At 32.6% G+C, this 26133-nt stretch overlaps 1 protein-coding gene across 2 annotated transcripts in view; it reads left to right on the forward strand.

Moving 5' to 3' along the window:
• The first annotated feature begins 10774 nt into the window (after positions 1 to 10774).
• Positions 10775 to 26133, forward strand: part of LOC145252654 (germinal-center associated nuclear protein-like) — a 662650-nt gene continuing 647291 nt past the window's right edge. For both annotated transcript variants that reach the window (XM_080112417.1, XM_080112418.1), the window contains exons 1-4: positions 10775 to 10859; positions 15186 to 16917; positions 21430 to 21635; positions 24678 to 24804. In XM_080112417.1, the coding sequence (XP_079968543.1) occupies positions 15249 to 16917; positions 21430 to 21635; positions 24678 to 24804 (2002 nt within the window). In that variant the 5' untranslated portion in view covers positions 10775 to 10859; positions 15186 to 15248. The remainder of the gene's footprint in view (positions 10860 to 15185; positions 16918 to 21429; positions 21636 to 24677; positions 24805 to 26133) is intronic.

A 26133-nucleotide genomic window follows, 5' to 3' on the forward strand; every position in this document is an offset into this window, starting at 1 on the left:
TATCAATATAAGAGATATGTTTAATGTGTATAAGTTTAGTTGTAATCCCCCTGAATGTTCTGGAGAAATTAAAAAAAAAAAAAAAAACTAAACTGTCCCAGATTTTTGGCCGCTAGTGTGTATATATATAATTTTTTATGTTAACATATTTACGTTGTGTGTACTAGGTTTTTTAATTTTAATTACAAGAAATAAATTTTTTATTTTTCTATTCTTAAATGTATTAACAATCAAAAGGAAGGAATTCATCTCAACTTGATATTTCCAACTCATTCAATCCTAATTGAACATCAGTCGGCTGCATCTAAATTTATTCATTAAGTTATCTTATTTAGCTGGCACATTCCATTTAATTTAATATTTCATTGATGCTTTAAATCCAATATTGTATTCATATCTATAATCACTTCTCCATTTTTTACCCCTAAATTTTTTTCCTTGTGATATTTAATTAATATTTAACTATCCATATATCTTTATCATATCGGTTGGATTGACTTTGCTTAATTTCAATGTCTGGAACTTCCGGTTAGACTGTGGAGACATCGGCAAAGACGTCACTTTTTTTTTTTCTTTCCTCCTTCGCATTATGGGGTTGAGCCTGCCTGCCTACTACCACTTTTTTTTCTTTCTCCACCCAAACTGCCTACAGTTGTTTTGCACCCCCCCACTACCAATTTATTTTTTATCCCCCCCGCCCCGAGTTTCTTACTCGACCCAGGCAACGCCAGGAAATCCCACATCTACACCACTTTTTTTACCACCTTTTCACCCCCCCCCGGTGGTCCTTAATACACCTCCACACACCCGGGAAACGCCGGGTACCCCCGCTAGTACTAATATAAGTCAGATTATTGAAGTTAAGCGTTTAAGTCTTTTAAATATGCTACAATATTTATTAGTAGATTTCTTATTCCACACCGGAAATATATTCTATTTACTTTCTGTTAATAAATTCTCATTTACTAACATCCTGATTAACCCCAATGACACTAACTGGATCACTTTGCCATTAAATAGTACTAGATTTTATAATAATTTAATAAGCTTAATATTATAAATCAGCTGAATATATTCATTTATCCACATTTCTTTATACTATTGTATCTTAATTCATTTATTCATGCCACCCTGACATGCCAACATATTCCTTTCGGTTCAAAACACCCCCATCTCCAATTTCCCATCTATTAGAATTCATATGTATATATGTTTTTAGATGTAATTTATACTTATTTATGTTTACCTAAATATTGGTATGGTTAATTGTAACGTTTTGTCCTTAGTTGATAAGTATTTATTCTTGTTAAATCTAATTCTATAGTTAAAATTTCTGTTAGAAATTATATTCACACTAGTATCTTTAAAATATTCATCAAATATATATATTCTAAATACTTAATACATATTTTTCAAGTTAACATATATTTAAGTTAATTGTGTTCCTCTAAGATATTTAGTTATTATTATGATCTCATGGTGACTCAATTTACAATTAAAAACTAAAAATGTTTGGCTTATATTCAATTATATTAAATTTTATTAATTAACCATACTAACTATTAATTATTATTTTGTTACTGAAAATGTACATCTTAACTCACAGTTTCATTATATGGATTTTACCTAAATTCTACATGTACTACTTATTCATGATTTTCTGATTAAGCTTAACGTATGGTTACATTAGATGAATTTAAGCTACTTTTATACATCTACCTTTAGTATATCAATTTTTTAATTCATGAGGTCATCTATTATCGATAAATTGTGGTTTTCAGTATCTTACATGTTTGTGATAATTTCTAATGATCTTAATTTTATTATACTTCTTGAATCTTATGCCACTGTTCTATAGATTGCTATATTACTTTATATCTTTAGAGTATTTTATATTTAACATTATATATCTAAGTTATATATATCTAAATATTAGGTTGCCATAATTTACTTATATTTTAATTGGTTGTTATGAATTGAGTTTAAGTTATAATTCAACACCGGTTAACCTCCTCACTATCACTAATTAACTTAAATTATTTTATTCAATTCAGTTTAAGGCAGGATAATAAGTGTCTATTCCTATGCAAACCTCGTTGAAGTACATCTTTGTGCTTATTTATTAAATCTTCCTCAGATTTTAATATGTGGTAAGCCTCAAGAATAGAAAGGTTTGCACCTTTTTGTTTTACTTAGTTTATTTTGGCTAGAGTTCAAAACTATAGACTATTTTTTTTTTTTTTTATTTATCTTCAGTTTTATTTTTTCAAAGTTTCCTTACCCAATCACCTAGAGAAGTTGAGTTTTTCTTATTTTTCTTTTTGTTATTCATATTGATACCATTATTGCTATTGTTATCGTCATTTTTGTTTTGTTTTCATCATTGATAGTCCTGTACTGACCAAAGATTTAGGCCACAAAAGCAAAATTAATACTACCATTCCCTTTTGCATTATATTAAACCTTCCTTTCCCTACAATGAAAAAGAGACAATTCTGATTCTTTGGCCTTCCTCTCGCCGGGTGGTCCTGCTTGCTGACTCGTCCCCCACCGCCTGCTATCATCCAGAGAGAGACGAGGGTAGGTGTGGGTGTCCTTTTTAACTACAACAGTCAGAGAGTTCATGCGACTAAGTCCAGTACGCACGCGTTTATAAAAACTGCTACATAATGTATCTTACCAATGCTTCGCAGTGTTAACTTAAAAATAAAATAATCATTCAAGTTAGTATTTGTGTTGTGTCTTATTCATATGAGATAACAGCAATTATTTACAATGGTGAGCCCGCCTAAAGAACACTGCACCTCATCAAAAGAACTTTACACTAAGAAATGAACAACGTAAACTGGACTCGTACCGAAAAGAAATGAAACACACTTTGGAATCTTCAGGAAAATACAAGTGATTACTCATTTTCGTCGCAAACGTTTCAAAGAAAACCTTCGACGTAAGTACAACAATACTATATTTCCCCCCTCCTTCCTAGTCAACACACACACACACACACACACACACAAAAAAAAAAGAAAAAATACACACATATATATAAAAAAAAAAAAAAAAACAGAAAGGAAGAAAATGGAAGAATCCAGTGTGCAACAAATAAACATAAAAACTCCTGAATTTATGGAAACGGCAGTAAATGGCTGGTTTTCCATTCTGGAAGCCCAATTCCACCTACGCAACATAACAGCTTCAACAACCAAATTTTACGCTGTCATATCATCACTGCCTGCAGAAGTGGTAGCTAAAATACCGCTAAATATTTTAGAAGGCAGGAAATATGAGGAACTAAAATGCTCCTTAATTGAGTCCCACGAAAGGACCAAGCCGGAATTACTCGACAAACTAATGTCAACTAACACTATAACTGGCCGCCCTTCCACTTATCTTCAAGAGATGCTGTCTATTGCAAAAAGAATAGGTATTGGCGAAGAGATTGCTCTTCATAAATTTTTACAAGCCTTACCCGCAAGAATTTCCCCGGTCATTGCCTCACAGAAAGAATTAAACCCATCTCAACTAGGAAAACTAGCGGACGAACTAATGCCCTTGTTAAATAATATAAATGCAACAGCGTTTACCGCTCAGCAATCTCAACATATTGACAAAAACAAGAGCAACGTTCGGATACCGATAGGTGTTAAACCATTTTTCCCCGAACAAAGGACAAGGATATGTAGAGCACATATTTACTTCGCGGAACAAGCCAGAACCTGCAAACCCTGGTGCAAATGGCCAGGGAAGCGAAACATAAAAATGTTACCAAGCTCACGCCCACCCACACCCACACCAAGTGACTCGGAAAACTAGTTGCGCGAGCCATGTCCGTCCCCTTGAGTTCGCAACTACTACAAGTCAAAGCAAGACTAGGGACAAAAACATTAAACTTTATTGTAGATACAGGCGCAAGTATCTCGATAATACCAGCAGCCATGATAAACGGTGTCACATTACACCCAACACCAGTATCGCTAACCACTGCCAACGGTGAGAAAATAGAATGCCACGGCCAAGCTAACCTCGAAATTGGGATACCAAGTTTGAGAAGATCATTTTCCTGGACATTTGTTATCGCAAACGTCACCAATCCCCTCCTCGGACTTGATTTTTTTAAATAAATTTGGCCTTACAGTGGACTGCAAAAATAGAACAATTTACGACCCAGTTACTACCACCAAAAAAAAGTTACTGTTAAATTCTGCAGCACCAGTAAATGTGGTCATAAATGAAATAGAACTGCCGGTATTCATAAGAAAAAGCCTGGATAAACACACAGAAATTATTTCTCCGCACACCAACAAAAACAGTGAGTACTGTGGTGTTTATCACAGAATCGACACAGGCAGCCACTCCCCAGTTTTCGCTAAATCCAGACAACTGTCCGCTGAAAAGCTGACGGCGACGAAAGAGGAATTCAAACGTTTGACAAACGAAGGTGTAATAACCCCTTCAGACAGCGAGTGGTCAAGCCCACTACATCTGGTACTCAAACAAAGTGGAGGTTATCGTTGTTGTGGAGACTACCGCGCCTTAAACAGCATCACTAAAAGTGATAGATACCCCATCCCCAATATAAACTCCTTTACGGCTAAACTCGCTGATAAACAGCAATTTTCGAAAATTGATTTGATTTCGGCATATCATCAAATTAAGATGCACCCCGATGATATTCCAAAAACTGCCATAATCTCGCCAATGGGACTCTCTCAATATGAATACATGCCGTTTGGACTAAAAAACGCAGCGGCTACATTTCAAAGATTTATGGACAAAATTTTCCGAGATATCGACTGTGTTTTCATTTATATAGACGACATATTGATCTTCAGTGAAAACGAACAATCCCACAAACAAGATATCGACACAGTTTTTCAAATGTTAGAAAACAACAGCCTAAAAATATCTCTTTCCAAATCCATCTTCAATGTGACATCTCTTGACTTCCTAGGATTTAGAATCCATTCAAAAGGAATTACACCAACTGCAAATAAAATTAAAGAAATAGAATCTTTTCCGTGCCCTAAAGATGCAAAAAGCCTACGCAGATTTCTGGGTATGGTAGGATTTTATAGGAAATTAATACCAGGATTTGCGAAATTAGTCTTACCCCTATCTGAGAGAATGAGACTAACACCGAAAGGTTTAATCACCTTAAATACATCGGAAAAAGAAGCCTTCTCTACTATGACAAAAATACTTGGTAACCTAACAGAATTACCCCACCCTCAACCAACTTGTACCCAATATCAACTAGTAACGGACAGCAGCAAAGATGCAGTAGGTGCTGCCTTACATCAAGTCATCGATGGAACCCCAGTACCAATAGGGTTTTTCTCAAAAAAACTCACAGCAACACAGACGAGATATTCCACTTTCGACCGTGAACTTTTAGCAGCATATTTGGCCGTATTACACTTTCGCCACATAATAGAAAGTCGCGAAGTATTGCTTCTGACAGACCATAAACCAATATGCGGTGCATTTCACAGTCTAAAACCTGCAAAATCAGATAGGCAACAAAGACAACTAGCCATCATCACAGAATTAATTTCAGATATTGCCCATGTGAAGGGTGACCAAAATATAGTTGCAGATTGTTTATCTCGCCCAACATTTGCTGTACAAATAGATATGTACGACCTCCCTGCACTCGCAGATGCACAGAAAGGAGACACCGAAATACAGTCCTATCCAGACTTAAAGAAATTCACATTATATGGAAAAGATCAATTTGTGTTATGTGATACATCAACGTCATACCCTAGACCTTTTGTACCATATACACTACGGAAATCTATCTTCGACAGCTTACATTCAGTATCACATCCTGGAATAAAATCATCTATCAAAATGATTAAGGCTAGATTTTACTGGCCACATATGGATAAAACAATTAAAGAATTATGTGCATCATGCACATCTTGTCAACAAGCAAAAATATACAGACATATTAAATCACCAATTCAAACATTGGAAATACCATCATCAAGATTCCAGACCATACACATTGATATAGTTGGACCATTACCCCCAGCAAAACGTGCCAACAATTCTTATGTCTCATGTCGGTATCTTTTAACATGTATAGATCGAACCAGTCGATGGATAGAAGCACAACCTATAGAAGATATTACAGCACAAACTGTAGCAGAAGCTTTTGTTGACACATGGATTACTCGCTTTGGTGTTCCACTGCATGTCATAACTGACAGAGGCACACAATTTGAAAGCGAACTATTCCTTGAATTGTCAAAAATTATTGGATTTTATAGATTACGAACAACTTCTTATCACCCGCAATGCAACGGACTTATAGAAAGAGCACATAGAACTATTAAAGCAGCTATAATGGCCCGAAAAGAATCTTGGATTTCAGCTCTACCAATAGTCCTCTTAGGAATTCGAAGTATGCCCAACGACTCTAATTTTTCCCCATTTTATGCGGTCACAGGTACACAAATGTTATTACCACAACTAATGATTGGTACAGAAAATACAGAAATAATTACACAAAATTTTACAAGAGAACTACACAAAACTATGGAAAAATTTGATCTGACAGACTTTTCAAACAGAGATAAATCAAGAAAGAAAACGTACGTACCAAATCAACTTCAAACCTGTGATAAAGTTTGGATTAGGATAGACCGCGTTCGAAAACCATTAGAAGCACCCTATTCAGATCCTTACATTGTACTCGAACGAACACCGAAATATTTCCTAATAGAAACGAACCCAAACACGCATACACAAGTTTCAATAGACCGTTTGAAACCTTACATTGAAAACAAGCAAAAATGTATGCAAAATACAACTATCAACAAAAATAAAAACAACGACATTTTACTCCCCGAAAAAGTGCAGGAACATGAGATAAAAACAAGAACTTCAAGTAGGAGAGTTACATGGAAAAAAGATACTGAATACATTTATTATTAAAAATTTCTTTTTAAAATAAATAAATAAAAAAATAAAAATATACATATATACATATATATATATATATATATATATATATATATATATATATATATATATATATATATACATATATATATGAGCACTCCGTCTACTGGCAGGGTACCTCTCTGTACTGACCAAAGATTTAGGCCACAAAAGCAAAATTAATACTACCATTCCCTTTTGCATTATATTAAACCTTCCTTTCCCTACAATGAAAAAGAGACAATTCTGATTCTTTGGCCTTCCTCTCGCCGGGTGGTCCTGCTTGCTGACTCGTCCCCCACCGCCTGCTATCATCCAGAGAGACGAGGGTAGGTGTGGGTGTCCTTTTTAACTACAACAGTCAGAGAGTTCATGCGACTAAGTCCAGTACGCACGCGTTTATAAAAACTGCTACATAATGTATCTTACCAATGCTTCGCAGTGTTAACTTAAAAATAAAATAATCATTCAAGTTAGTATTTGTGTTGTGTCTTATTCATATGAGATAACAGCAATTATTTACAGTCCTATTTTCATTTTCTGTAGTTAACTTGAAGGAAGTCAAGTGTTTATGAAATCTATCTTTAAACTGGCGGTATATTTTAGTATTATTCCCTGTTATAACTTCACATTTATGTACAGTATCAGAGGTTACAAAATTTTCATTAAATTGGCATTCATCAGGATTTCTAGAGTTACAATTTTTTATTTTATTTTATTAGACTCCTGCATTTCATTATCTCTATTATCATCGATTTTATTTAAGTTTACATTGTTAGCACTTATTGTAGTTTTAGTTAAATTATTTGAAGTAGAGAATGATAGTTTAACTGTGGTCTTATTTATTATTTTACCATATTTACTTCCCATGGAAAATTTTTGTCAATAGTTTGGTGAAATTCTTTTGGAATGTTATTTTTTATGTGTTTACTTAAGGGTGGATTAAACGAAATCTGGCTTTTCCGTCTATTGTTCTTACTTACTATTTTTTTCTTTTGAATTAGATACTGGTTCTGTATTGCTATTCTTTGCATTTATTTCCCTATTTTTAGTTCTAATGTTACTATTTACTTTTCTAGATCTGTTCCTGGCTATGTTATATGATATATCATTTGCTTTTTTTTTTTCATCATTTTAACTTCATTAACTCTTTTTTTTAAATTAATATTCTAAATGTAATTAATTTGTCTGTTGTATCCTGATCTAGCTAATGTTTGGTTATAGTATTCCTTATTTTCATTAAATCGTTGCTCATTTCGCGATAGTTTAGAAATTCTTCTTGAAGTGTAAGATTTAGGAAGATTGGATTTGTAATCTATATAGAATAAAGTCTGGTTAGATTTATGGTAAGGTTCAAATCTGCAATTGCCGATATTGAATGCTAACTCTAGAAAATCCACAATTTTTGTGATTTATATCTATAGTCATTTTCAAGTTCATTTTATTAAAAAACTGATTATTTTTCTTAGTTTTCTCTAATATTCTATTACTGGAGTTTACCAAAAATAATCTTCTCATCATCTTGATATAAGCCCTTGTTCAACCCTGGAATTTTTTTATATAGTTCATTATATAGTTCATTTAAAATGTACAGATCTAGCAGATATGTTATTTGTGCAGTAATTGTGCTGGCGTCCATTGTGATGTCAAAATTTAGATTTCTGTTTTTCCTTGCCCATAATTTATTGCCATACTTAATAAGGGCTCTCCTTGCTAATTATATTATTTCTAATTCTAATTTCGTAATTGTTGTTTCTTTTTTACTAATTTTCAAGGCTTTATCAAATAAACTAGGGGAAATAAAGGGGTAGTATGAATCAATATCAAACATTATGCATTTACGATTATTATCTTGGGGTAAATTACTAAATCAATTAATCTCTTCATCAGAAGATTACCGAAGGTTATCATGAATCTTAGATTGAATTTTAATTTAAATTGCTGCTTGAGGGGGATAATTCCATATGAGTATTTTTTTATTGGTAAAAAAAAAAAGGTGCTTGTTAAGATAGAGTCGACATGTAACTCACTTAATGGTGGAGTCATTAACTTGTAAGGGTGTGAGTCGGTGTCCATTAATTCATAATCAGGATCTATCAAATTTTAAGGCTGAGGTTGCAGGTGCAGGAATCTCTAGAAGTCGAAAGTAGTAGAGTATCCGCAGGACCATTAAAGATAAATTTAACGAGATCGCCGATTAATAGAAAGGTGTCACCAAATCACATACATAGAATAAAAATACAGAGATAAATCCGGAAAATAACGACACCTGACAAAGGACTCAAGATTGCTGTATCAATATGAAATAACAACATTTATTTACGTATATGAAAAATTAGCTTAAAGCGTTCCAGGGTAAGTGTTTTTATGTAATGAATGTTCATTATGCAAGATTAGCTAACTGAGGATTTTGTGAGGACAGCATGGCGCTTAAAATTACTGATTTTCATGAACAGAGTGTCAGACATGGCTTGATGATAATGTGATTATTTTCTGAGAGAAAAACAGCCATTAAACCATATAAGTGAAATGTGTGTATGTGTGTGTGTGTGTGTGTGTGTGTGCGTGTGTGTATGTGTTCATCACATAACAAAACAGTAGTTCGAAATAACATTGTTAAAAGAAGAAATAATTCTCGTTCAATGTGGTAACTTTCCAGGGTAAGAATTAAGGTACATTTTTCATAGCAGTCTTGATGAAGCTGTTTTACGCCGGAATAGATGGAATCTGGCGTATGTGTTGAGCACGGGCAGCGATGATGTTTACTTCTAGAACTGAATCCTGGACGGTTTGAATTGTGGCGGTTAAATCCTTATATAGCCATGTTCTAGAATGTTCCAGCCTGCTTGCTGTATCACTACGCACGCATAGTCCCTTTATTACATGTGTGCAGTTGGTCAAATTGCAATATTGTGTGCTTACGCATTCTGATACACGTGGGCGTTGAAAACAGTGATTTCTACGAAAATCTCTCTGCCAAAGATTTGTTCCAGCTGTATGTAGCGGTCACTACAGACGTATTGATTTTTTTAAATATATAGTTTTAAGCAAAAACAACAGTACTTACTTGTCACGTAGAAAATAGTAATCTATAAAACATCACGAAAATTCACTGAGTATAAAATTTATAATGAAAAGTAATTTTTACGGAAAATTGGGGGAAATTGCATTTTCCCTACATGTGAACACCTTGAAGATTGCGAATACAGGGGACATATTTATCTCCCTTTTCGCCACTTTAATGGTTGACGTACTGTTTTAGACTATAACGATAGACTTTTTATTTTTTTTTTTACTAAAAACACAATAGTAGTTGTTCTACTCGATGAATTTTCGTAATTTTTAGATATATATACTATTTTCGACATGACAATTAAGTACTGTTGTTTTTGCTTAAAACCATATATTTAAAAAAAATCGATCCGTTCATTCTATCTAAATAAGCACCAAAAAACTTACGTGTATTTTTTTAATGATTCTATTTCATTGTTTTATTAAAATTCTCCCTAAAAGATTTCTGTTAAAAAGTTGTGAAAAAAAGACGCGAAAAAAGTTATTTTTTTGCGTTAAAAACTATTAAGACGTATTTCGTTTCTTGTATTTCGCATTTAAAATTTCTCAAATAACATTTATTTTAAGCAAGCAACTATATTTTCTATTCAACCAGCGATTGTCAAGATTGCCAATTTGGTGCTGAAATGGATTGAAATCCAGCAAGAAAATAAGAAGAGATGACTGTTATTGATTCCTTTAAATAATATTTCTAAAATTATTTAACCAAAAACTAACTCACTAAATAAATAAGTATATTTTTTCAAATTTGTTAAAAATTAATTCTTGAACGCGGACTTAATAACCGGATTCCGGAAGTTGTTATTCATAAACAAGCATGGCGGATATGCTTTCGTTTTGTAAGTGTTTACATTTCAAATTTTCATTATAAATAAAAACATAATTTATATAGCTTTAATATTTTACATTCTACTCTTACTTCGAAACGTAGGCTGCCTTTTAAACACATTGTTTCTCTTATATACTTAACATTTTCAGTGGAAAAGTCGTTTTTTTATAACGTTAAAATTGAACAGGAACAATTTTAAAACGTTACATACCGATATTTGAAATTGAATTTAAAAAAAAGAAAGAAGGAGGTACTTATTACCGAGCTGAAATAAAAGGGATTTTTAATACGGAAAGGGGGTGTTTTGTAAGTATTCTGTATTTTAACTATTTAATAAAAAAAGATATCGTAAAATTTGAATTAGACTTAAAAAAAACTATTTAAAAAAATTGCACGGTAACAAAAGTGCATAAGCACCAAAAAAGAAATAACCGCAACAATATTTAATGTTTGGTTACCTGTTGTTGAGTAATTGGAAAAAAAAAAAAAAAATGGATTTCATGGTTAATTATATGACTCGGAGTAGATGTGAAAATAATTAGGTATTTGTCACATTTTTAGCGCCTTTTTCTTTTCTAAGAACAAATCACTTAAAGAAAAGAGACGGGTTCTTTCTCCTCATCAATATACACATTCATTTTGATATTTTCTATTCTTCATGATTTCTTAAGATTTGTATTTTGCTGATCATTCAAAAAAAAAAAAAAAAATGATTCGTTTAGAATCTATTTATAACGGTCGTGACTCGCCTATAGTTTTTAGTGGAGCTAGACTTCACATTAAAAATTAATTTAGCGATGTACAAACGATGTGTCCACTATTCCGAATCCCCACAGGAATTTTAACAAAATTGTATGAAGTACAGGCAATTCAAAATGTTTCTCAACACAAACATTATTATACGAGGAGTTATTTCGAGTAAAAAATCGGGTTTGTATTACTGTACACATAGATTCGAAAAAGTTGTCAAAAAACAAATATATAACAAATAAATGTTATCAAAGGCAAGATAAGTTACTTTTCTACCAAACTGGATATATTTTTCGTGTTTTTATTCAATGTAACATGTTTATTCAGCTCGAAAAACATAGTGTTTACCGATGTATTGGAAAATTCAAGATGGCGTCTGATTCTCTCTTTAACACGGTAAGTTTGAGAAAAGGTGTTATAAATGAAAAAAACTATACAAAATACTATTAAAAACCCGCCGAATATATGTCAACCTATGTCACGGTAACATATGTTGAGCGAGTTTTTAACAGTATTTTATCTGGGTTTTTATTTATAACATCTTTTCCCAAACTTACCGTGTTAAGGAGAGAATCAGACGCCATCTTGAATTTTCCAATACATCGGTAAACACTGTATGTTTTTCGAGCTGAATAAACATGTTACATTGAATAAAAACACGAAAAGTATATCCAGTTAGGTAGAAAAGTAACTTTGATAACATTTATTTGTTATATATTTGTTTTTTGACAACTTTTTCGAATCTATGTGTACAAATTGATTTTTTGGGTTTGTATTACTGTACACTGTACAGTAATACAAACCCAAAAAATCAATTTATTTTATTCATGTAAACTAGAGAAATGCACGATTAAAATCAAGGTAGTCCACACTTGCAATTTAGTAAGCATGAAGCGACCTTGACCTTGCTATCAAGAATCAAGATCGAGTGTAACGGAACGAATTGTAAGAAGGGGGGGGAACAAAACAAAACGGTACTAGTGCACTAGGTGTATCAGAATCGGCCATTAAAAATGCCGTATATGAACTTGAATAAATCAACTTACTATCTTTCGAAGCTTATAACTACTTGAAAAATGTAATTCAAACCCTAATTGTTTTTCAATTAAAGGAGCAAAGACCAATTTAAAAAAATAACATGTTTAATAGAAATTATGCAATATTTGTTGTTTTTTTTTTTAAATCGGTTTTCTTTAAAAAAAGATTTAAAGAAAATCAACGAAATTTTACTTAGTTCGATTATAAAAAATATACATAAATTCCAAAAAATCACTTACCTATAAAAAATTCTATTTAATGTGTACTTCCATTGTTCATTGTTAAGAATTTATCCATATTTATAATTATATTCCATGTCCTTTTTAAATAAAATACTTTTTTAAACAAGGATTCCAAAAAAAAAAAAAAAACGCGAACTCAAATTTATTGACTGTTCAGATAAAAGAAGAGAAATTTCTGATTTTTTTCACGATTATCTTACGGTGATTTCTAAACGCCAGAATTAATGTCTTTTTATTGCGTGCTGTTACCCAAAATTAGTATTTTGGGGCCTCCAAAGCTGAAAAAAGCGCACATTCACTTAGAAGCATTTTTTCATTAAAAAGTTGTCTTGAGCATATCAGCTGACATCTGTGACCTCATTAGATATCAATATTGTGATGCTTAATTTCTAGTCCATCATAATACAATTTAATATGTTAGCTGATGATATTATCTATCATGGAAACTAATCATTCAGTCATTGTGGATTTGCAACAACACAAACAAACAAACAAGACAAAGGCAATTAAAAGTGTTATTTTTGAGTGGTTGTTATAGTTAAAGTGATCCATTTTTATTTTGCTAGTTGACAAAAAGCAGCAGGAGCAAGCTTGGAGAAACAGTTATCTTTGAGCATGGGCAGAAAATAAAAGAAAAATTTTGAATTAGTGTTAGGATTGACTTTGTAAAATTGAATTTATATTCATGTGAACATAAAAGGCTTATAACTATTGTTTAGACGTGCATAGGTCACCAATATAGATAAAAGAAAAATTGTTTTTGACATTTAAGTATATTTCCTTCAAAAAATATCTTGGTAATACTAATTTGTTTTATGAAATTATTGATAAAATTGTATTAATGTGAATTATTTAGCAGATATTTTTTTCTTCTTTGATTTTATTTGGCAGATATCCAGAATTGTGAGTAAAGACTAGAGTTTGTGAGCAAATAACACCCCCCCCCAACCTGTTAGGAAGAAAGATGATGCTAAAAAAAAAAAAAAGAAATAAAGAAACAAGTTAAACAGATGAAAAAGAAAAAAAGAAAAAGTGTCATTGTAGGAAAGTAAAAGAGAGAGAAAGCAAGGAAACCTGTAATTGACTCTTGTATGTTTTGAAAGAAAAAAATGACAATGTTTTTTTTTTATAAAGTATAAAGAAGGAAAATGTGAATGTTTGGCAACACTATATTAGTATGTGTCGCCATCTTTAAATTGTAATGTTTGTTTGTCTACTGTTAGAAAAATCACATTCCGTTATTCGAGAATAAGATTCGATGTATGACCGTAAAAATTTGCATGCCTACAGTCAAGCATGGTGGTGGGAATGTCATGGTCTGGGGCTGCATGAGTGCTGCAGGTATTGGAGAGTTACATTTCAGTGAGGGAAACATGAACTCCAACATGTACTGTCAAATACTGCAGCAGAGCATGACCCCCCCCCCTCCCTCCAGAAACTGGGTCGCAGAGCAATGTTCCAGTATGACAATGACCCAAAACACATATCCAAGGCAACCACTGCTTTACTGAAGAGGTTGAGGGTAAAAGTGATGGACTGGCCAAGCATGTCTCCAGAATTGAACTAAATAGAACATCTTTGGGGCATCCTCAAGCAGAAGGTGGAGGTTCGCCAAGTCTCAAATATTTGTCGTAATTGAAAAGTGGAAGAGCATTTCAGTGGCTACAGCTTTGATAAATTTCATGCCCAGGAGAGTAAAGGCAGTTTTGGATAATGATGGTGGCCACACAAAATATTGAGAGTTGACATGTTGTATGTGAATATTGACAACATTTTGTAAGAGGTGTACTCACTTTTGTTTCCAGGGATTTAGCTTTTAATGGCTATATTTTTTAGTTATTTTGAGGGGAAAATAAATTAACTCTGTTATATATGCTGCAGACAGACTACTTTTCATTATGTCAAAAAATCATTTTTTCAGTATTGCCCCATGAAGAGGTATACGTAAATATTTGAGAAATGTGAGGAGTGTACACCACTTTTGTGATACACTGTGTACATATATATATATATCTTTATCTTGAAAGTTACTGTTTCTGTAGGAAAAGAAAAATTAAGGAGGAATAATTTTTTTTAATACTAATATTTTTAATATTTTTGAAATATTTATTTTTTGACTGGAAAATTTAAAACTGATTGATCATTGGTGTAGTGTTTTACTTATGCACAAGAAAACATGAGTTAATACAGATGAAACAGCTGTCTGAAAAATGCAATAAAATATTTGAAACAAAAAGTTTATTATATTTTTATATACATATATTAATCATTTTGTCTAACAAATTTTCTCTGAATTTTTCTTTCAGTGATTTAAACAAACATTTGGAATTGCTTTTCATCAAACAAAACGATTTTGCAAAGAAAGAACCATGTTTCAAGCTCCAAAGAAATCTGAATTTAGTCAGCTTCCGTCTTTTGGACAAATTGCCAACAGTTCTCTTCAAGCAGGAAACCCTTTGGCTTCATCAAATTTCTCCTCAACTACGTCTTCATTCAATGCATTAGCCAATTTTACTGGATCCTCATCGTCTTCATTCAGAAACCCTTCATTATTTTCTACTTCAACTTTTCCTTCTCAAACCAGCTCTGTACTTTTTTCTGACCAAGCCAAAAGACCCAATCTACCTTCTAATCTATTTGCTAATGTAACTACCATTACTACTACAACCACAAAACCCCATGCAGGAATTTTTAGCACTGGAACAACCCCGACAACAACAACGGCAGCATTTACAACTTTTCCATCCAGTCCACCTTCACCTGTTTTTGCAAGTAATGTTTCCTCTGGAAGTTTTCCAACTCGCTCAGCTGCATTTGGCGTTGGAAGTAAAACTGCTAGCATTGGTTCCACGCCAAATTATTTTGGAATTGCTAGTGCTACCAGTTCTTCAGGATCAGTAGTACCTGTTTTTGGGCAGAGCATATCAAAAGCCTCATCCACAAAAAGTAATCCATTTGGGTCATCTAGCTCTAGTGTACTGTTTTCGTCACCAAAAGATGGATTCAGCATCCAAACCTCAACACCATTCACAACAAACAAATCCGAATCTGCATTGAAAGGAGCTGTTTTTTCAAGCCAGCTGTCTCCCTCTAAATCAGCAGTACCAGTGCATGGTTGGGGCTCTCACCCAAGTGAGCAGCAAAAGACTCATTCTCATCAATTTAGTGGAACAACTACTGGACAGACTGTTTTTGCCAGCACTGTTCCTACAACCAATCTCTTCCAATCTTCTACTACATCGGCTTTGTTTCAGCCTCAGACAGGATCGTCTGTATTTTCAAAGAAAGCTTTTGGTACTAGCAGCAGTGTTCCAAGTAAATCTTTTGCGTCAGGTACAGACAGCGTTAAGGTTTTCTTTTCATCAGCAGATAACAGTTTGCAGAAATTGCCCACTGTAACCAGTTCAGCCTTTTCACGTTTAGAAACTTCACAAAGTGCAGGCATTAGCCAAACTGTATCGAAAGTATTTGGATCCAGTTCTGATGGATCTTTTACTTCTACCAGCGCAGCTAAGGACACAAAAGCTGAAAATGTTGGCTTGTTTGGTAAACCGATTGAATCACAATCTACTTTTACTAAATCTGTTAGCAGCAGTTCAGAGATTTCCAAAGATTCTTCTACATCTTACGAGGTTGGACTTTTTGGTAAACTAGAGAAAAAAATTGAATCAGCACCAGAATCTTTGGAAGTTCCAGTTTCACAACCTGCTAAAGTTGGACCCTTTGGAAAACAATTGGCTTCAAGAGAATTAGAATCTGATGACCGAATGACAAGAAAAAGAAATGTCTCCCCCAAGAGATCTTGGTCAAAACACAGCCATGGCAGGCATGGAATGGAATCTGAAGGAGAACGGTTTTCACCTACTAAATCATCAAAGACAATGCAGTTTGGTAAGCTCTATTCTGAAGCAGTTAATCAACAGAAACCAACTTCCTCTCGGCTGTCTAACAGGAATGAGAAAGATCGTGTTAGTAGTAGCAGGCATTCAAAAAGAACACCATGGGCTGATCCAGATTCTATGATAGACAAATCTGCAGGTATAATATTTTATTCACTTCTATTTTCGGATTATGTAACATTTACAATGTCTTAACTATTATATTTTTTGGACGTTTTAAAGTGACTTTTGTCATAGTTAATTGGTGTCTGTTTTTTATTTTAAGGTCACAAAAGTAATCATAACGAGTATTTGAGTATTTCATTTAGGGAGACAACTGGGAAATTACCTTTTCTTATCTCATTTTCGAAATTTAATTCTCCATTCTATTTGTGAGTAAAAAAAAGTTGGACTACTGTTCTCATCTTCATTGTTTAGTCTGAATAACCCAAATAATACAAATCCATTTCATATATTTGTTTTCTTAATAGAAAACAAATTTGTTTCCATTTTTTTCTTTCTGCTTTCTATACTAATTTTTACATTTTTATTTTCTTATTTTACTACTTTCCAGTTGTTTTCTCTCTTCTTTTTTTGAATTGAAAGGATTGGGATTTTATTTTGTATAAATATATTTGTGTTAACACTGGCATAGGATACATTTTTGACAGGGTGTATGCTAGTTTACAAAATAATACTGTTAAACTACCTCTTTCTCATAATTGAATAATAAAAAAAAAATACTGTTACTAAATAAATAAAATATCTTTTTCATAATTCTTACCGGTAATTTAATGCATAAAAGAATATTGGTAATATTAAAGACATTAAATTGAATGATTCAGGTTTGCTCGTTAGCAGTATCTTTTTGTAAATTAAATTTCGGTAAGAAAGAAAAGTTATTTTCCAGTTGTCTCCCATTACCAACCGACCACTTTTGTATTTGATTGTCTTGCATTAACAATAACTCTTGATTATTTAACTAAATCACCAATGTCAGGAGGAATATTACACAAAAAACATGTTTCATATTTAGAAATCTCATTAATCAATAAATTTGCTGCACTTGTGCCTTCTCTATGTAAATACCCCGGACAAACCTGACAATCAACAAAATCTCACTCTTTGACTGTAGAGATCCCCAGATACTGGAAAGCTTTCTACTCTAATAGCTTATTTCCTTGAATTGCTTTCCTTTGGAATTCCCTCTGTTTTCCCAACTGTGGCAACATGCAGAAATTTAAATGTAATATGAACAAATATCTTATTGCACAACTCCCCATTTATCTAGCTCATAATTCATATGAACTCTGTGTCTCAGTGACTATTGCCTTATTTAGAGCTATTATAAGTAAAAGCAAAAAACAAGTTTTTTTTCAAGGTTTCAATTAACTTAATCCTCATTCTTTTAATACGATTACCTTTATTTATATAGTATTTTCTATGTTTATATTGCAATTCCTGTTCAAGGAAAAAACAAATGAATATGCCATACTTGAATACAGGGACTATAAAATGAGTATAATCTACCCCAACCCTAATCCTCAGCCAGAACTATTGTGAAATACATCCCCTCTTTCATTTATTTCAAAGTCTGTTTAATCAATTAAATTTTGTAATCAGTGCTCAGCTGTCTAACCAGTTGAGATCAAACTACAGGAATAAAGACAGAAATTAGAAAGTTAGTTTATAAGCAGACTGAGATGCTTCACTATGCTACAGACTCTACCCAGTGTTGGCCAATAGAATAGAAGAGTTAAAAAGTGTAAACAACATCCTTCTCTAAACGTTTCTCTCTATTTTCTTCCTTTTTGTGCATTTGTTTGTCTTTGTGTCCACCTAAAAATAAAGAAAGATACCTATATGAAGCCATGTACCTTCCTTATTGACAACTGCCGCCCCCAACACTTGTGTGTGCCATGGTTTTCTTCTCCATCTTCTCTTCTCATTCTGCCAGTGTCATCATCTTTCACATTAGCGGTTGTCGTAGTTGCAAGCACTGGTTTACAAGTATAAAAATATATAACGAGAAAACAAATTCTGACACATTCTGTAGATATTAGTTGTACTCTGGGTGTGTGTATGTGTGGATGATATGATCACGGAAAACGGCCCTCCAAATGTTACTGTCTTAGTTATCTGTCGAGATAATCACTGTCAGTTGGTTGAAATCAGTTCATCTCTGATCTGCTAAAGCTTTCCCAATCTATTATATACTGTTCCAAACTATTGTTACCAGTTGTCAACTCAAAACTGGAACTACTATGCTGGTAAGTGTCAATTTGATTCTACATAGCCATTATACTAGCAATAAACATGAAAAAAAACTAAAATGACTTAAAATATTTCAATAATGGCATACATAGAGCTTGACAAGCTAAGAAAAAATCTTTATAAGTTTTTAAAATCTGATTAAAAATAAAGAAGCTATGACTATTTTTTATGCCTCACACATTGCAATATTTCCCCTCTTTAAGACCATATGCGTTTTGTCACATTTTTTACCCTACTTTTTCAGTAAAAATGCTATATCTTTGTTAAAACAAGATTAAGCAATGAAATTACCATATAAGTATATTTTTGTGCAAGGAATCAGAATATGCTCCTGAAAATCTCCAGAAATTAATGGTTTTCAAATAATCTGCAGTAAATGTACATAAATAAACTGCAATTTCTTAAAAATGCCATGTATCCATTAAAAGAAAAGAAGTTAAAGAACTCAAAGTTGAATTGTAATGCATTTTATGTACAAATAACTGAAATCTAAATCCAGGACTGTTTAAAAATGAATATATTGCAATATTTCTTTGGTATTAAAGTAGATTAACATTATCCTCCCCCCATCTAACCACTTCTCCAAAATATGTGATTCTACCTTTTTAGACAATTATGTGTGAACACCCTGAAAAACTTTAATGAAAGATAAACACAAATTATTTTACAATTTAATGTAAAATAATTCACCATTTTGAGCTTTTAGCATTTTAGGTCAGTTAACTATTTTTTTAAAGATGATTGGTTTATATGTGTGGTTTTAAGAGGGTCTGTCCAATTATGGGAGTATATGGAGGCTTACCACTCTGACTTTGGGTTAATGGTAGAGCTAAGAGAAATTGTGTCAACATCCTGAGGATTTAACAGGATTATGGCAGTTTTTTGTTTTTTTAAGAGGGCGTTTGACACTCATATTTACAGTTAGTGGTTCATAGTTATTGGCTTTTGAAAATGTTAGGGCTTAGATTTTTACTTTGAAATATGTAAACTTAGGTAAATGAGGGTTTGAAACTTTACAAGAATTAAGATAAACAGGCAAAAATAAATTTTATTTAAAACAAGTGACGCCACTCATCAAGTATTTTTTACCCACCTATTAAAATATAAAAAAAAAACTTTTTGCTAAAGCTCACAAATATATCACAAATCTTGGATGAATTTTATTTTTATTTTTCAATTACATTTCTTGTCCGAGTGACACATTTTGTTAACATTTCCAGTTTAAGACATTTTTTTATTTTTATTTCTCAACTTCACTAGAAACTGAGCATCCAAATATTTAAATATTGATTTTGCATTTTTTTTTTATGTAATTGGGTAGATTAGTGTCCATTCGATGATGATCCACCGAAAAAAATTGTAAAAAAGACAAAAATAAAAAATAATTGGGGGGGGGGTACCTCTCATGCACATGAACCAAATAAATTTTTTTACATTTTTAGTTATTCAAAATAAAACACTGTTTAATTCACCATTAAAAACTAATGCAATGCATAAAAATGCATGCAAGTTGCACATTTAGAAAGCTTATTTTCTTGTCTTTCCAACCATATAAATATTTTAAAAATTGGACCAGAAATAATACCAAACTGGTTGGGATTGCTTTAATTATATGTTCTGATAACAAAATACTAACTAAATATGTAAGAACATTTTTTTATATTCATATTTTTTATTTATTTTTTTAAATTCATTCTGGAATAAAAAGTTAACAAAAACCCATCTGTTGACAACTGTGCTATCGCTAATAGTATTGCTGCTATTGATAGGTTTTAGATAGTTTTTTAAAATAGAAACGATTTTTTCTGGTATGATAATTTGAAATTGCTAGCTACCACGAGAAAACAGTATACAGTTATACTTTTAAGGATAAAACCAGTAAAAAGATTAATTTATTTAACAGTGGGTGTCTGAAGAAAATTTTTTTTATTAAAATTTTCAGTACTCATCATGTTGAAGTCTTCTTTTTTTTAACCCAACAAAAAAAGTGGTCAAAAGTATTTCGAACACCCCAAATTATTAAAAGTGATATCTATTCTGATTCCAAATTTTATGACAAACTTATTACAAATGCGGTACGAGCATTTACAAATCATGGGGGAGGGGGTCTTTACAAAACCTTACCGAACATTTTTATCACTTTATTTGCTCTCTTTATTTAACTCTTAAAATATATAATGTACATTATTATTTAGTAATTCATTTGAAACTATATTCATTTCCAAACAAAACCGTGGTATTTTGAGGATTTAAGTGCTTTGATTTTTAAAATATGGCGATTTTAGCAGAATGCCCTTGAAATCTGTGATTATCCAAAGTGTTTGATCATCTGTGTGTATTGCTACATTATACCTTTCCCATTGATGGCATTTTTTTTTTTTTGTCCGTTTAAATGCAGATGAATCTAAGCTTTCCAGAAGGACAAGAATTTCCCGCCAAATGTCTGAGGATGATGAATCTAAAGTTGTTCTTGTCTGCAAGAACGTACCTTCAGCTTTCAACAAAGGTGCCATTTTGCGCAAGCATTTTGCCCGCTTTGGTGAAATTACACGTCTCACATCATACCCTCAGAAACGTTCTGCTAATGTTCGTTTCAAAAACCATGTAAGTAAAATAGTATATCTTTAGATTCTCTTCTTTCTTATTTCATTAATTTTTACTATTGAAGATGAAAAATTATCAAGAAAATAATAAAATATCCTGAGAGAATTTTTGAGAATCATGGAACTAGAAATTGGTAACAATTATTCCTAATGCTAATTCTCTACCAGAGTGTGGAGTGAGAAGGTACGAAGTCTAACTCCAACTCTATTAAAGTTTTCCATTAATCAAACTGACTTTTATTCTTGTTCAATAATAAATGCATCTGAATTTGACGTACAAAATTGTCAATAACTCTGACACACTCTTTTCTTGCCATTGCTCTGATTTTAGCTGTGATGGTCTTCTTTAGTCTGGGAAGAGTTTTGGGATTGTTTACATAGACTCTTTGAGAGAATATCACAGATAAAAATCTGAGGGGGTTATGTTCTGGTGAATATGAAACTCATTCAGAATCACATGAGAGAATTACCACAATGTGCCTGTATATTTTTGAACAGTGATAAAACAGACTGTTGGATATTCATAATTGGAACTTGGTGGAAAGTCAGGCATAGATTGAAGTTTATTTGTACTAAATATGGTTGAAGTGCAAAAGTGATTGTAAATTTGACGATTGATTCAATGGAGGACATTTTTTGAGAGGATGGGTCACCATGTATAATTACTTAAAATAAAAATGTAAACTTTCAATTCAAGTGCAGTTAATTTCGGTAGTTTACTTAAAATGACCAATGTAAAATAAAATGTTGACCTGTTAACTGATCTCCTATGTTGCTGTGCCTAATAGAAGTGTAGACCTGTATTATTGGAGTTCCCAATTTCTCATTAGATGAATATTCTTCAAACTCACTCCTGAAATATTTCCCCGACTTTGTCTCCCTGATTTAACCACTTTTAGAGTTTGGTGTTCATGCCTTTGCTCCATATCTAATACATAATATCGAGCATCAAGAGAAAATTCAACAATTGGTTACTTAAATGGTGCAGGCACTATGGGATCTGTTCAATGAAAACTGACTCTAAAGGCTTAGCATTTTCTCCGTTTAGCACCAACGTTTATGCAGTGATCTCATTTTGTCTTACAATTTCCTCAATAGACATTATGATTTCTCTGAGAACCTACTATTCACTTTTGAATTAAAAAGAGTTCTGTTTAAGCATTAGTAGAAACTGTTTTACCACTAATTTCATTTGAATCAGAGGAAAGCAGCTTTCTTAATCAAAATTGCTGAACCTTGGAGTGGAGTTTCAGGAGATGTAAGTGTGATTTAAAAAAATAATTTTTGTTTATTAACATTATGGTAAGATCAAGATGGGAGTAAGTCCTGCAAACTGTTGCTAGTCTTGATATCACAAGCTATCCCTCTCCTTATTAGAGGAAGGATATATGTCAGCTGTCGGGTTTGGTGTGTGATGCTGTAAGGAGATCAGTGCTGAACTACTACCCAGGTTTCATTCGTTTATCTTCAGTATAATGATAGAGCAATGATGAGATGGATATACAATGTCAGACCTGGTGTATTTGCTGATATTTGTTTATGAACTAACAATTTGTTGTTCATGTTGAGATGAACAACTCTTTGATTAGAGAATACAGAAAGTTTGAAGTGATAACCAGAGAAAAGTTGGATACAAACCATCAACAAGGATCTTAGATAATTTTGAAACTGAGATTGCAGGCTGCCAGAAAATACCAGATCTCAGAAGAAGTAAAATAAAATAAGATAGTTATGATGATGTTTGGCCTTTACAACTTGCAGGGTTGATCTAGGTTAGTTTTGGGTTTATTTAATGCCGGATATTAATACCTATTAATCTCAGGTTGCCATTTTAGCTATAGCCAGTGAGAGGATAATGATACCTTTCCTAACAATATTTGTGCATAAATGGCTTCTGTACGTTCAATTCATTTGGAATTTGGCGTAATGAATTTCATAGTCATTCACACACTTGTAGGTCGTTTACATTGACTATAACACAGAATGCGTGATATGCTATCTGGAGAAATTTTATTGAAATCCATGTAATAGTTTCTGTGTCTATCGTGGACAGACAGAAACGTTGTTTTTATTTCTATGGACAAATACTTATTTCCATTCATTTATGTTATTACTGTTTATTATTTAATAGCTGTACTGTTCTGGTTTGCTCAGTAGTGTTTTTAAAAATATGCTTTTTTGTTGTTATAAAGGGAAACAATTGTGAATTAACACGCACAAAATTACGTCCCTTGTTTTTAAAATGGCGCCCATATGAAAATATTTTAAACTTGGTCAAATTATTTTCTGGAAGGAATTGAATTAAATTTTTATTGTTCTTAACATAATACAATCATTCATTAAAAGAACTAATGAACCAAAATCAAATACTTACATTTCAGAAATAAAACTACTATTGACAAAAATCAAATTCAGTAATATGAAATTCCACTATTTTATAATTCAGAAAAAGCGGAATTCTGATTTTTCCTTTTTTGTTTTTAATATAAAAAAAAAAAAAAAACAAATTGCGTCCTAATTTTTTTTTTTGTTTGGTTCGATTTATTTCTCTCTCATTTTATCTTTTTCATGTTTTTTCTCTCTTCCTCTCTCCATCAGGTTTTGTCTTGGCTTGCTTGTCCTCTCTTTCTTGCTCTCTAAAAATGTTAATTTTTCCTTTCTTCAAATGCTTCATGGGTAAGGAAGGTAGAAGATTCTTGTTTCATCAATAAATGTCTTCTTGTCTCCTTTAAAACATCAATTGATACTTTGAATATGAGTAAAATGTATTGTATTGTACTTTCAGTATGAATAAAAAGTAATTGTATTCAATAAAGCAGTATACCCACCCCCTCATAAACAACAAACAAAAAATGAAATTCAACCTTTTTTAGGTGATTATGATTGAACCTCCGGACCCCTAGGTTGGCAAATTGATGCTAGGAACATGGCTCCCATGTTGGGAAATTCATTTCAATTTTAGATTTTTTAGTCATTGGCCATTCATATCTTGGATATTAAATTAAAACAAAATGTTTAACTTTGTTGGTTTTATCATTGTCAGGAATCTGCTTATAATGCCAAATATAATGGGACAGTGTTGGCACCAGGTGTCCGAATCCAAATCTATTGGTATGCTGGGTCACAACGCACTTCCACTTCATACAGAGATTTAGATGCTGCTCCACCAGGTAACACTTTTTGTTATTATTAAAACATTGAAAAATATGCCAAATGTTATAGTTGACTAACGTTGACAAAGATTCTTCAATATATTGTTTGGCTTATTTGTGTTGTAAGATCTCTATCCCTTTTTTGTAAAATTTCGAGATAAGGATTAATGATTGGGATTATTTGGAGTATTGTTCTCATCTTGCATATTATTCTCACAATGTTTCAGTCAATATATAATGCCCATATTGAACTGTTACCTACAGAAAACTGTTACTTAGAACTGATTATCGCTTAGCAGTTATACTCATAAAAAGTCATGATGGAGAACTGTATCGAATTTCATGTGAGTGTGAGAAAATATACAAAGTCACCAAAATTAAAGTAAGGCTAGAAGAACATCAGAAAGCTGCAATATATTAACATATCGAAAGTCATGTATGGTTGATTACATAGAGAAGGAAATGGGAAATGATTTAATAATGAATGAAGTAAAATATAGACAAAGAAGAATGATGGGGAGTAAGATGACTCAAAGGAGCAGTGCACACATTGAGTGACAATGACCTCCTAAGTAGACCTAGTATAGAATTCAGTGCAATTATCTATAGATATAAAAGGCAAAATCTGTGTTAGTGTGTGTGTGCTTTTTTTTGTGTATGTCCGGCAAAGACTTTTGGAGGGGGTGGGCATGGGGGTGGGTCACTGTTTCTTAGAACTTTTTATATACTACCTAAATTATAATATCTACGATTTATGAAAGGAGGTCAAGTCTATCTTTTATTTGAGCGACTTTTACACGCTATTTTCGCGGTATTTCCTAGTCTGTGCATGTTTGTTTGGCTTTTCCGTATAAAAAAGCGAAACTAAATCCATATAGAAACGAGTCTCCTTGGCAATTGTGCCACGGATGTCCAGAAAGCAATGAGCTTTGATCAATGCAAGGAAAACCTGTCATATCAGACAATTGCTATTCATTTGGACACTCCCTTTTTATGGGGAGCTTGTTTTCCCAAACATCTTGGGGAAACAAATAAATATGTAGAAACTGGCTTGCAGCCATAGTTAAGTGCATGATTTCATTCCCCTATAGCGTGATGTTTGACCTCATTAAATTTACGCACCTGTCACTTAACTTTTTATTCGTTTAATTTCAACCATTCTCATTTCTGCTGTCTTCGTAGCGTGGTAAAATATCAGGCTGTCTTTTTCGCCTTCACTGCAAGGCTTCATGTTCGAGCCTATCTACATATCAAAACTTTTTTTTTTCTTTTACACCAACAAACACCCGGGCAACGCCGGGCACCCACGCTAGTCTATTATATAAAGGGCAAAATGGGCACGAGCGT

Source organism: Euprymna scolopes, chromosome 29 (assembly GCF_053919585.1).
Source record: "Euprymna scolopes isolate OS-2025 chromosome 29, ASM5391958v1, whole genome shotgun sequence".
NCBI lineage: Eukaryota > Metazoa > Mollusca > Cephalopoda > Sepiida > Sepiolidae > Euprymna > Euprymna scolopes.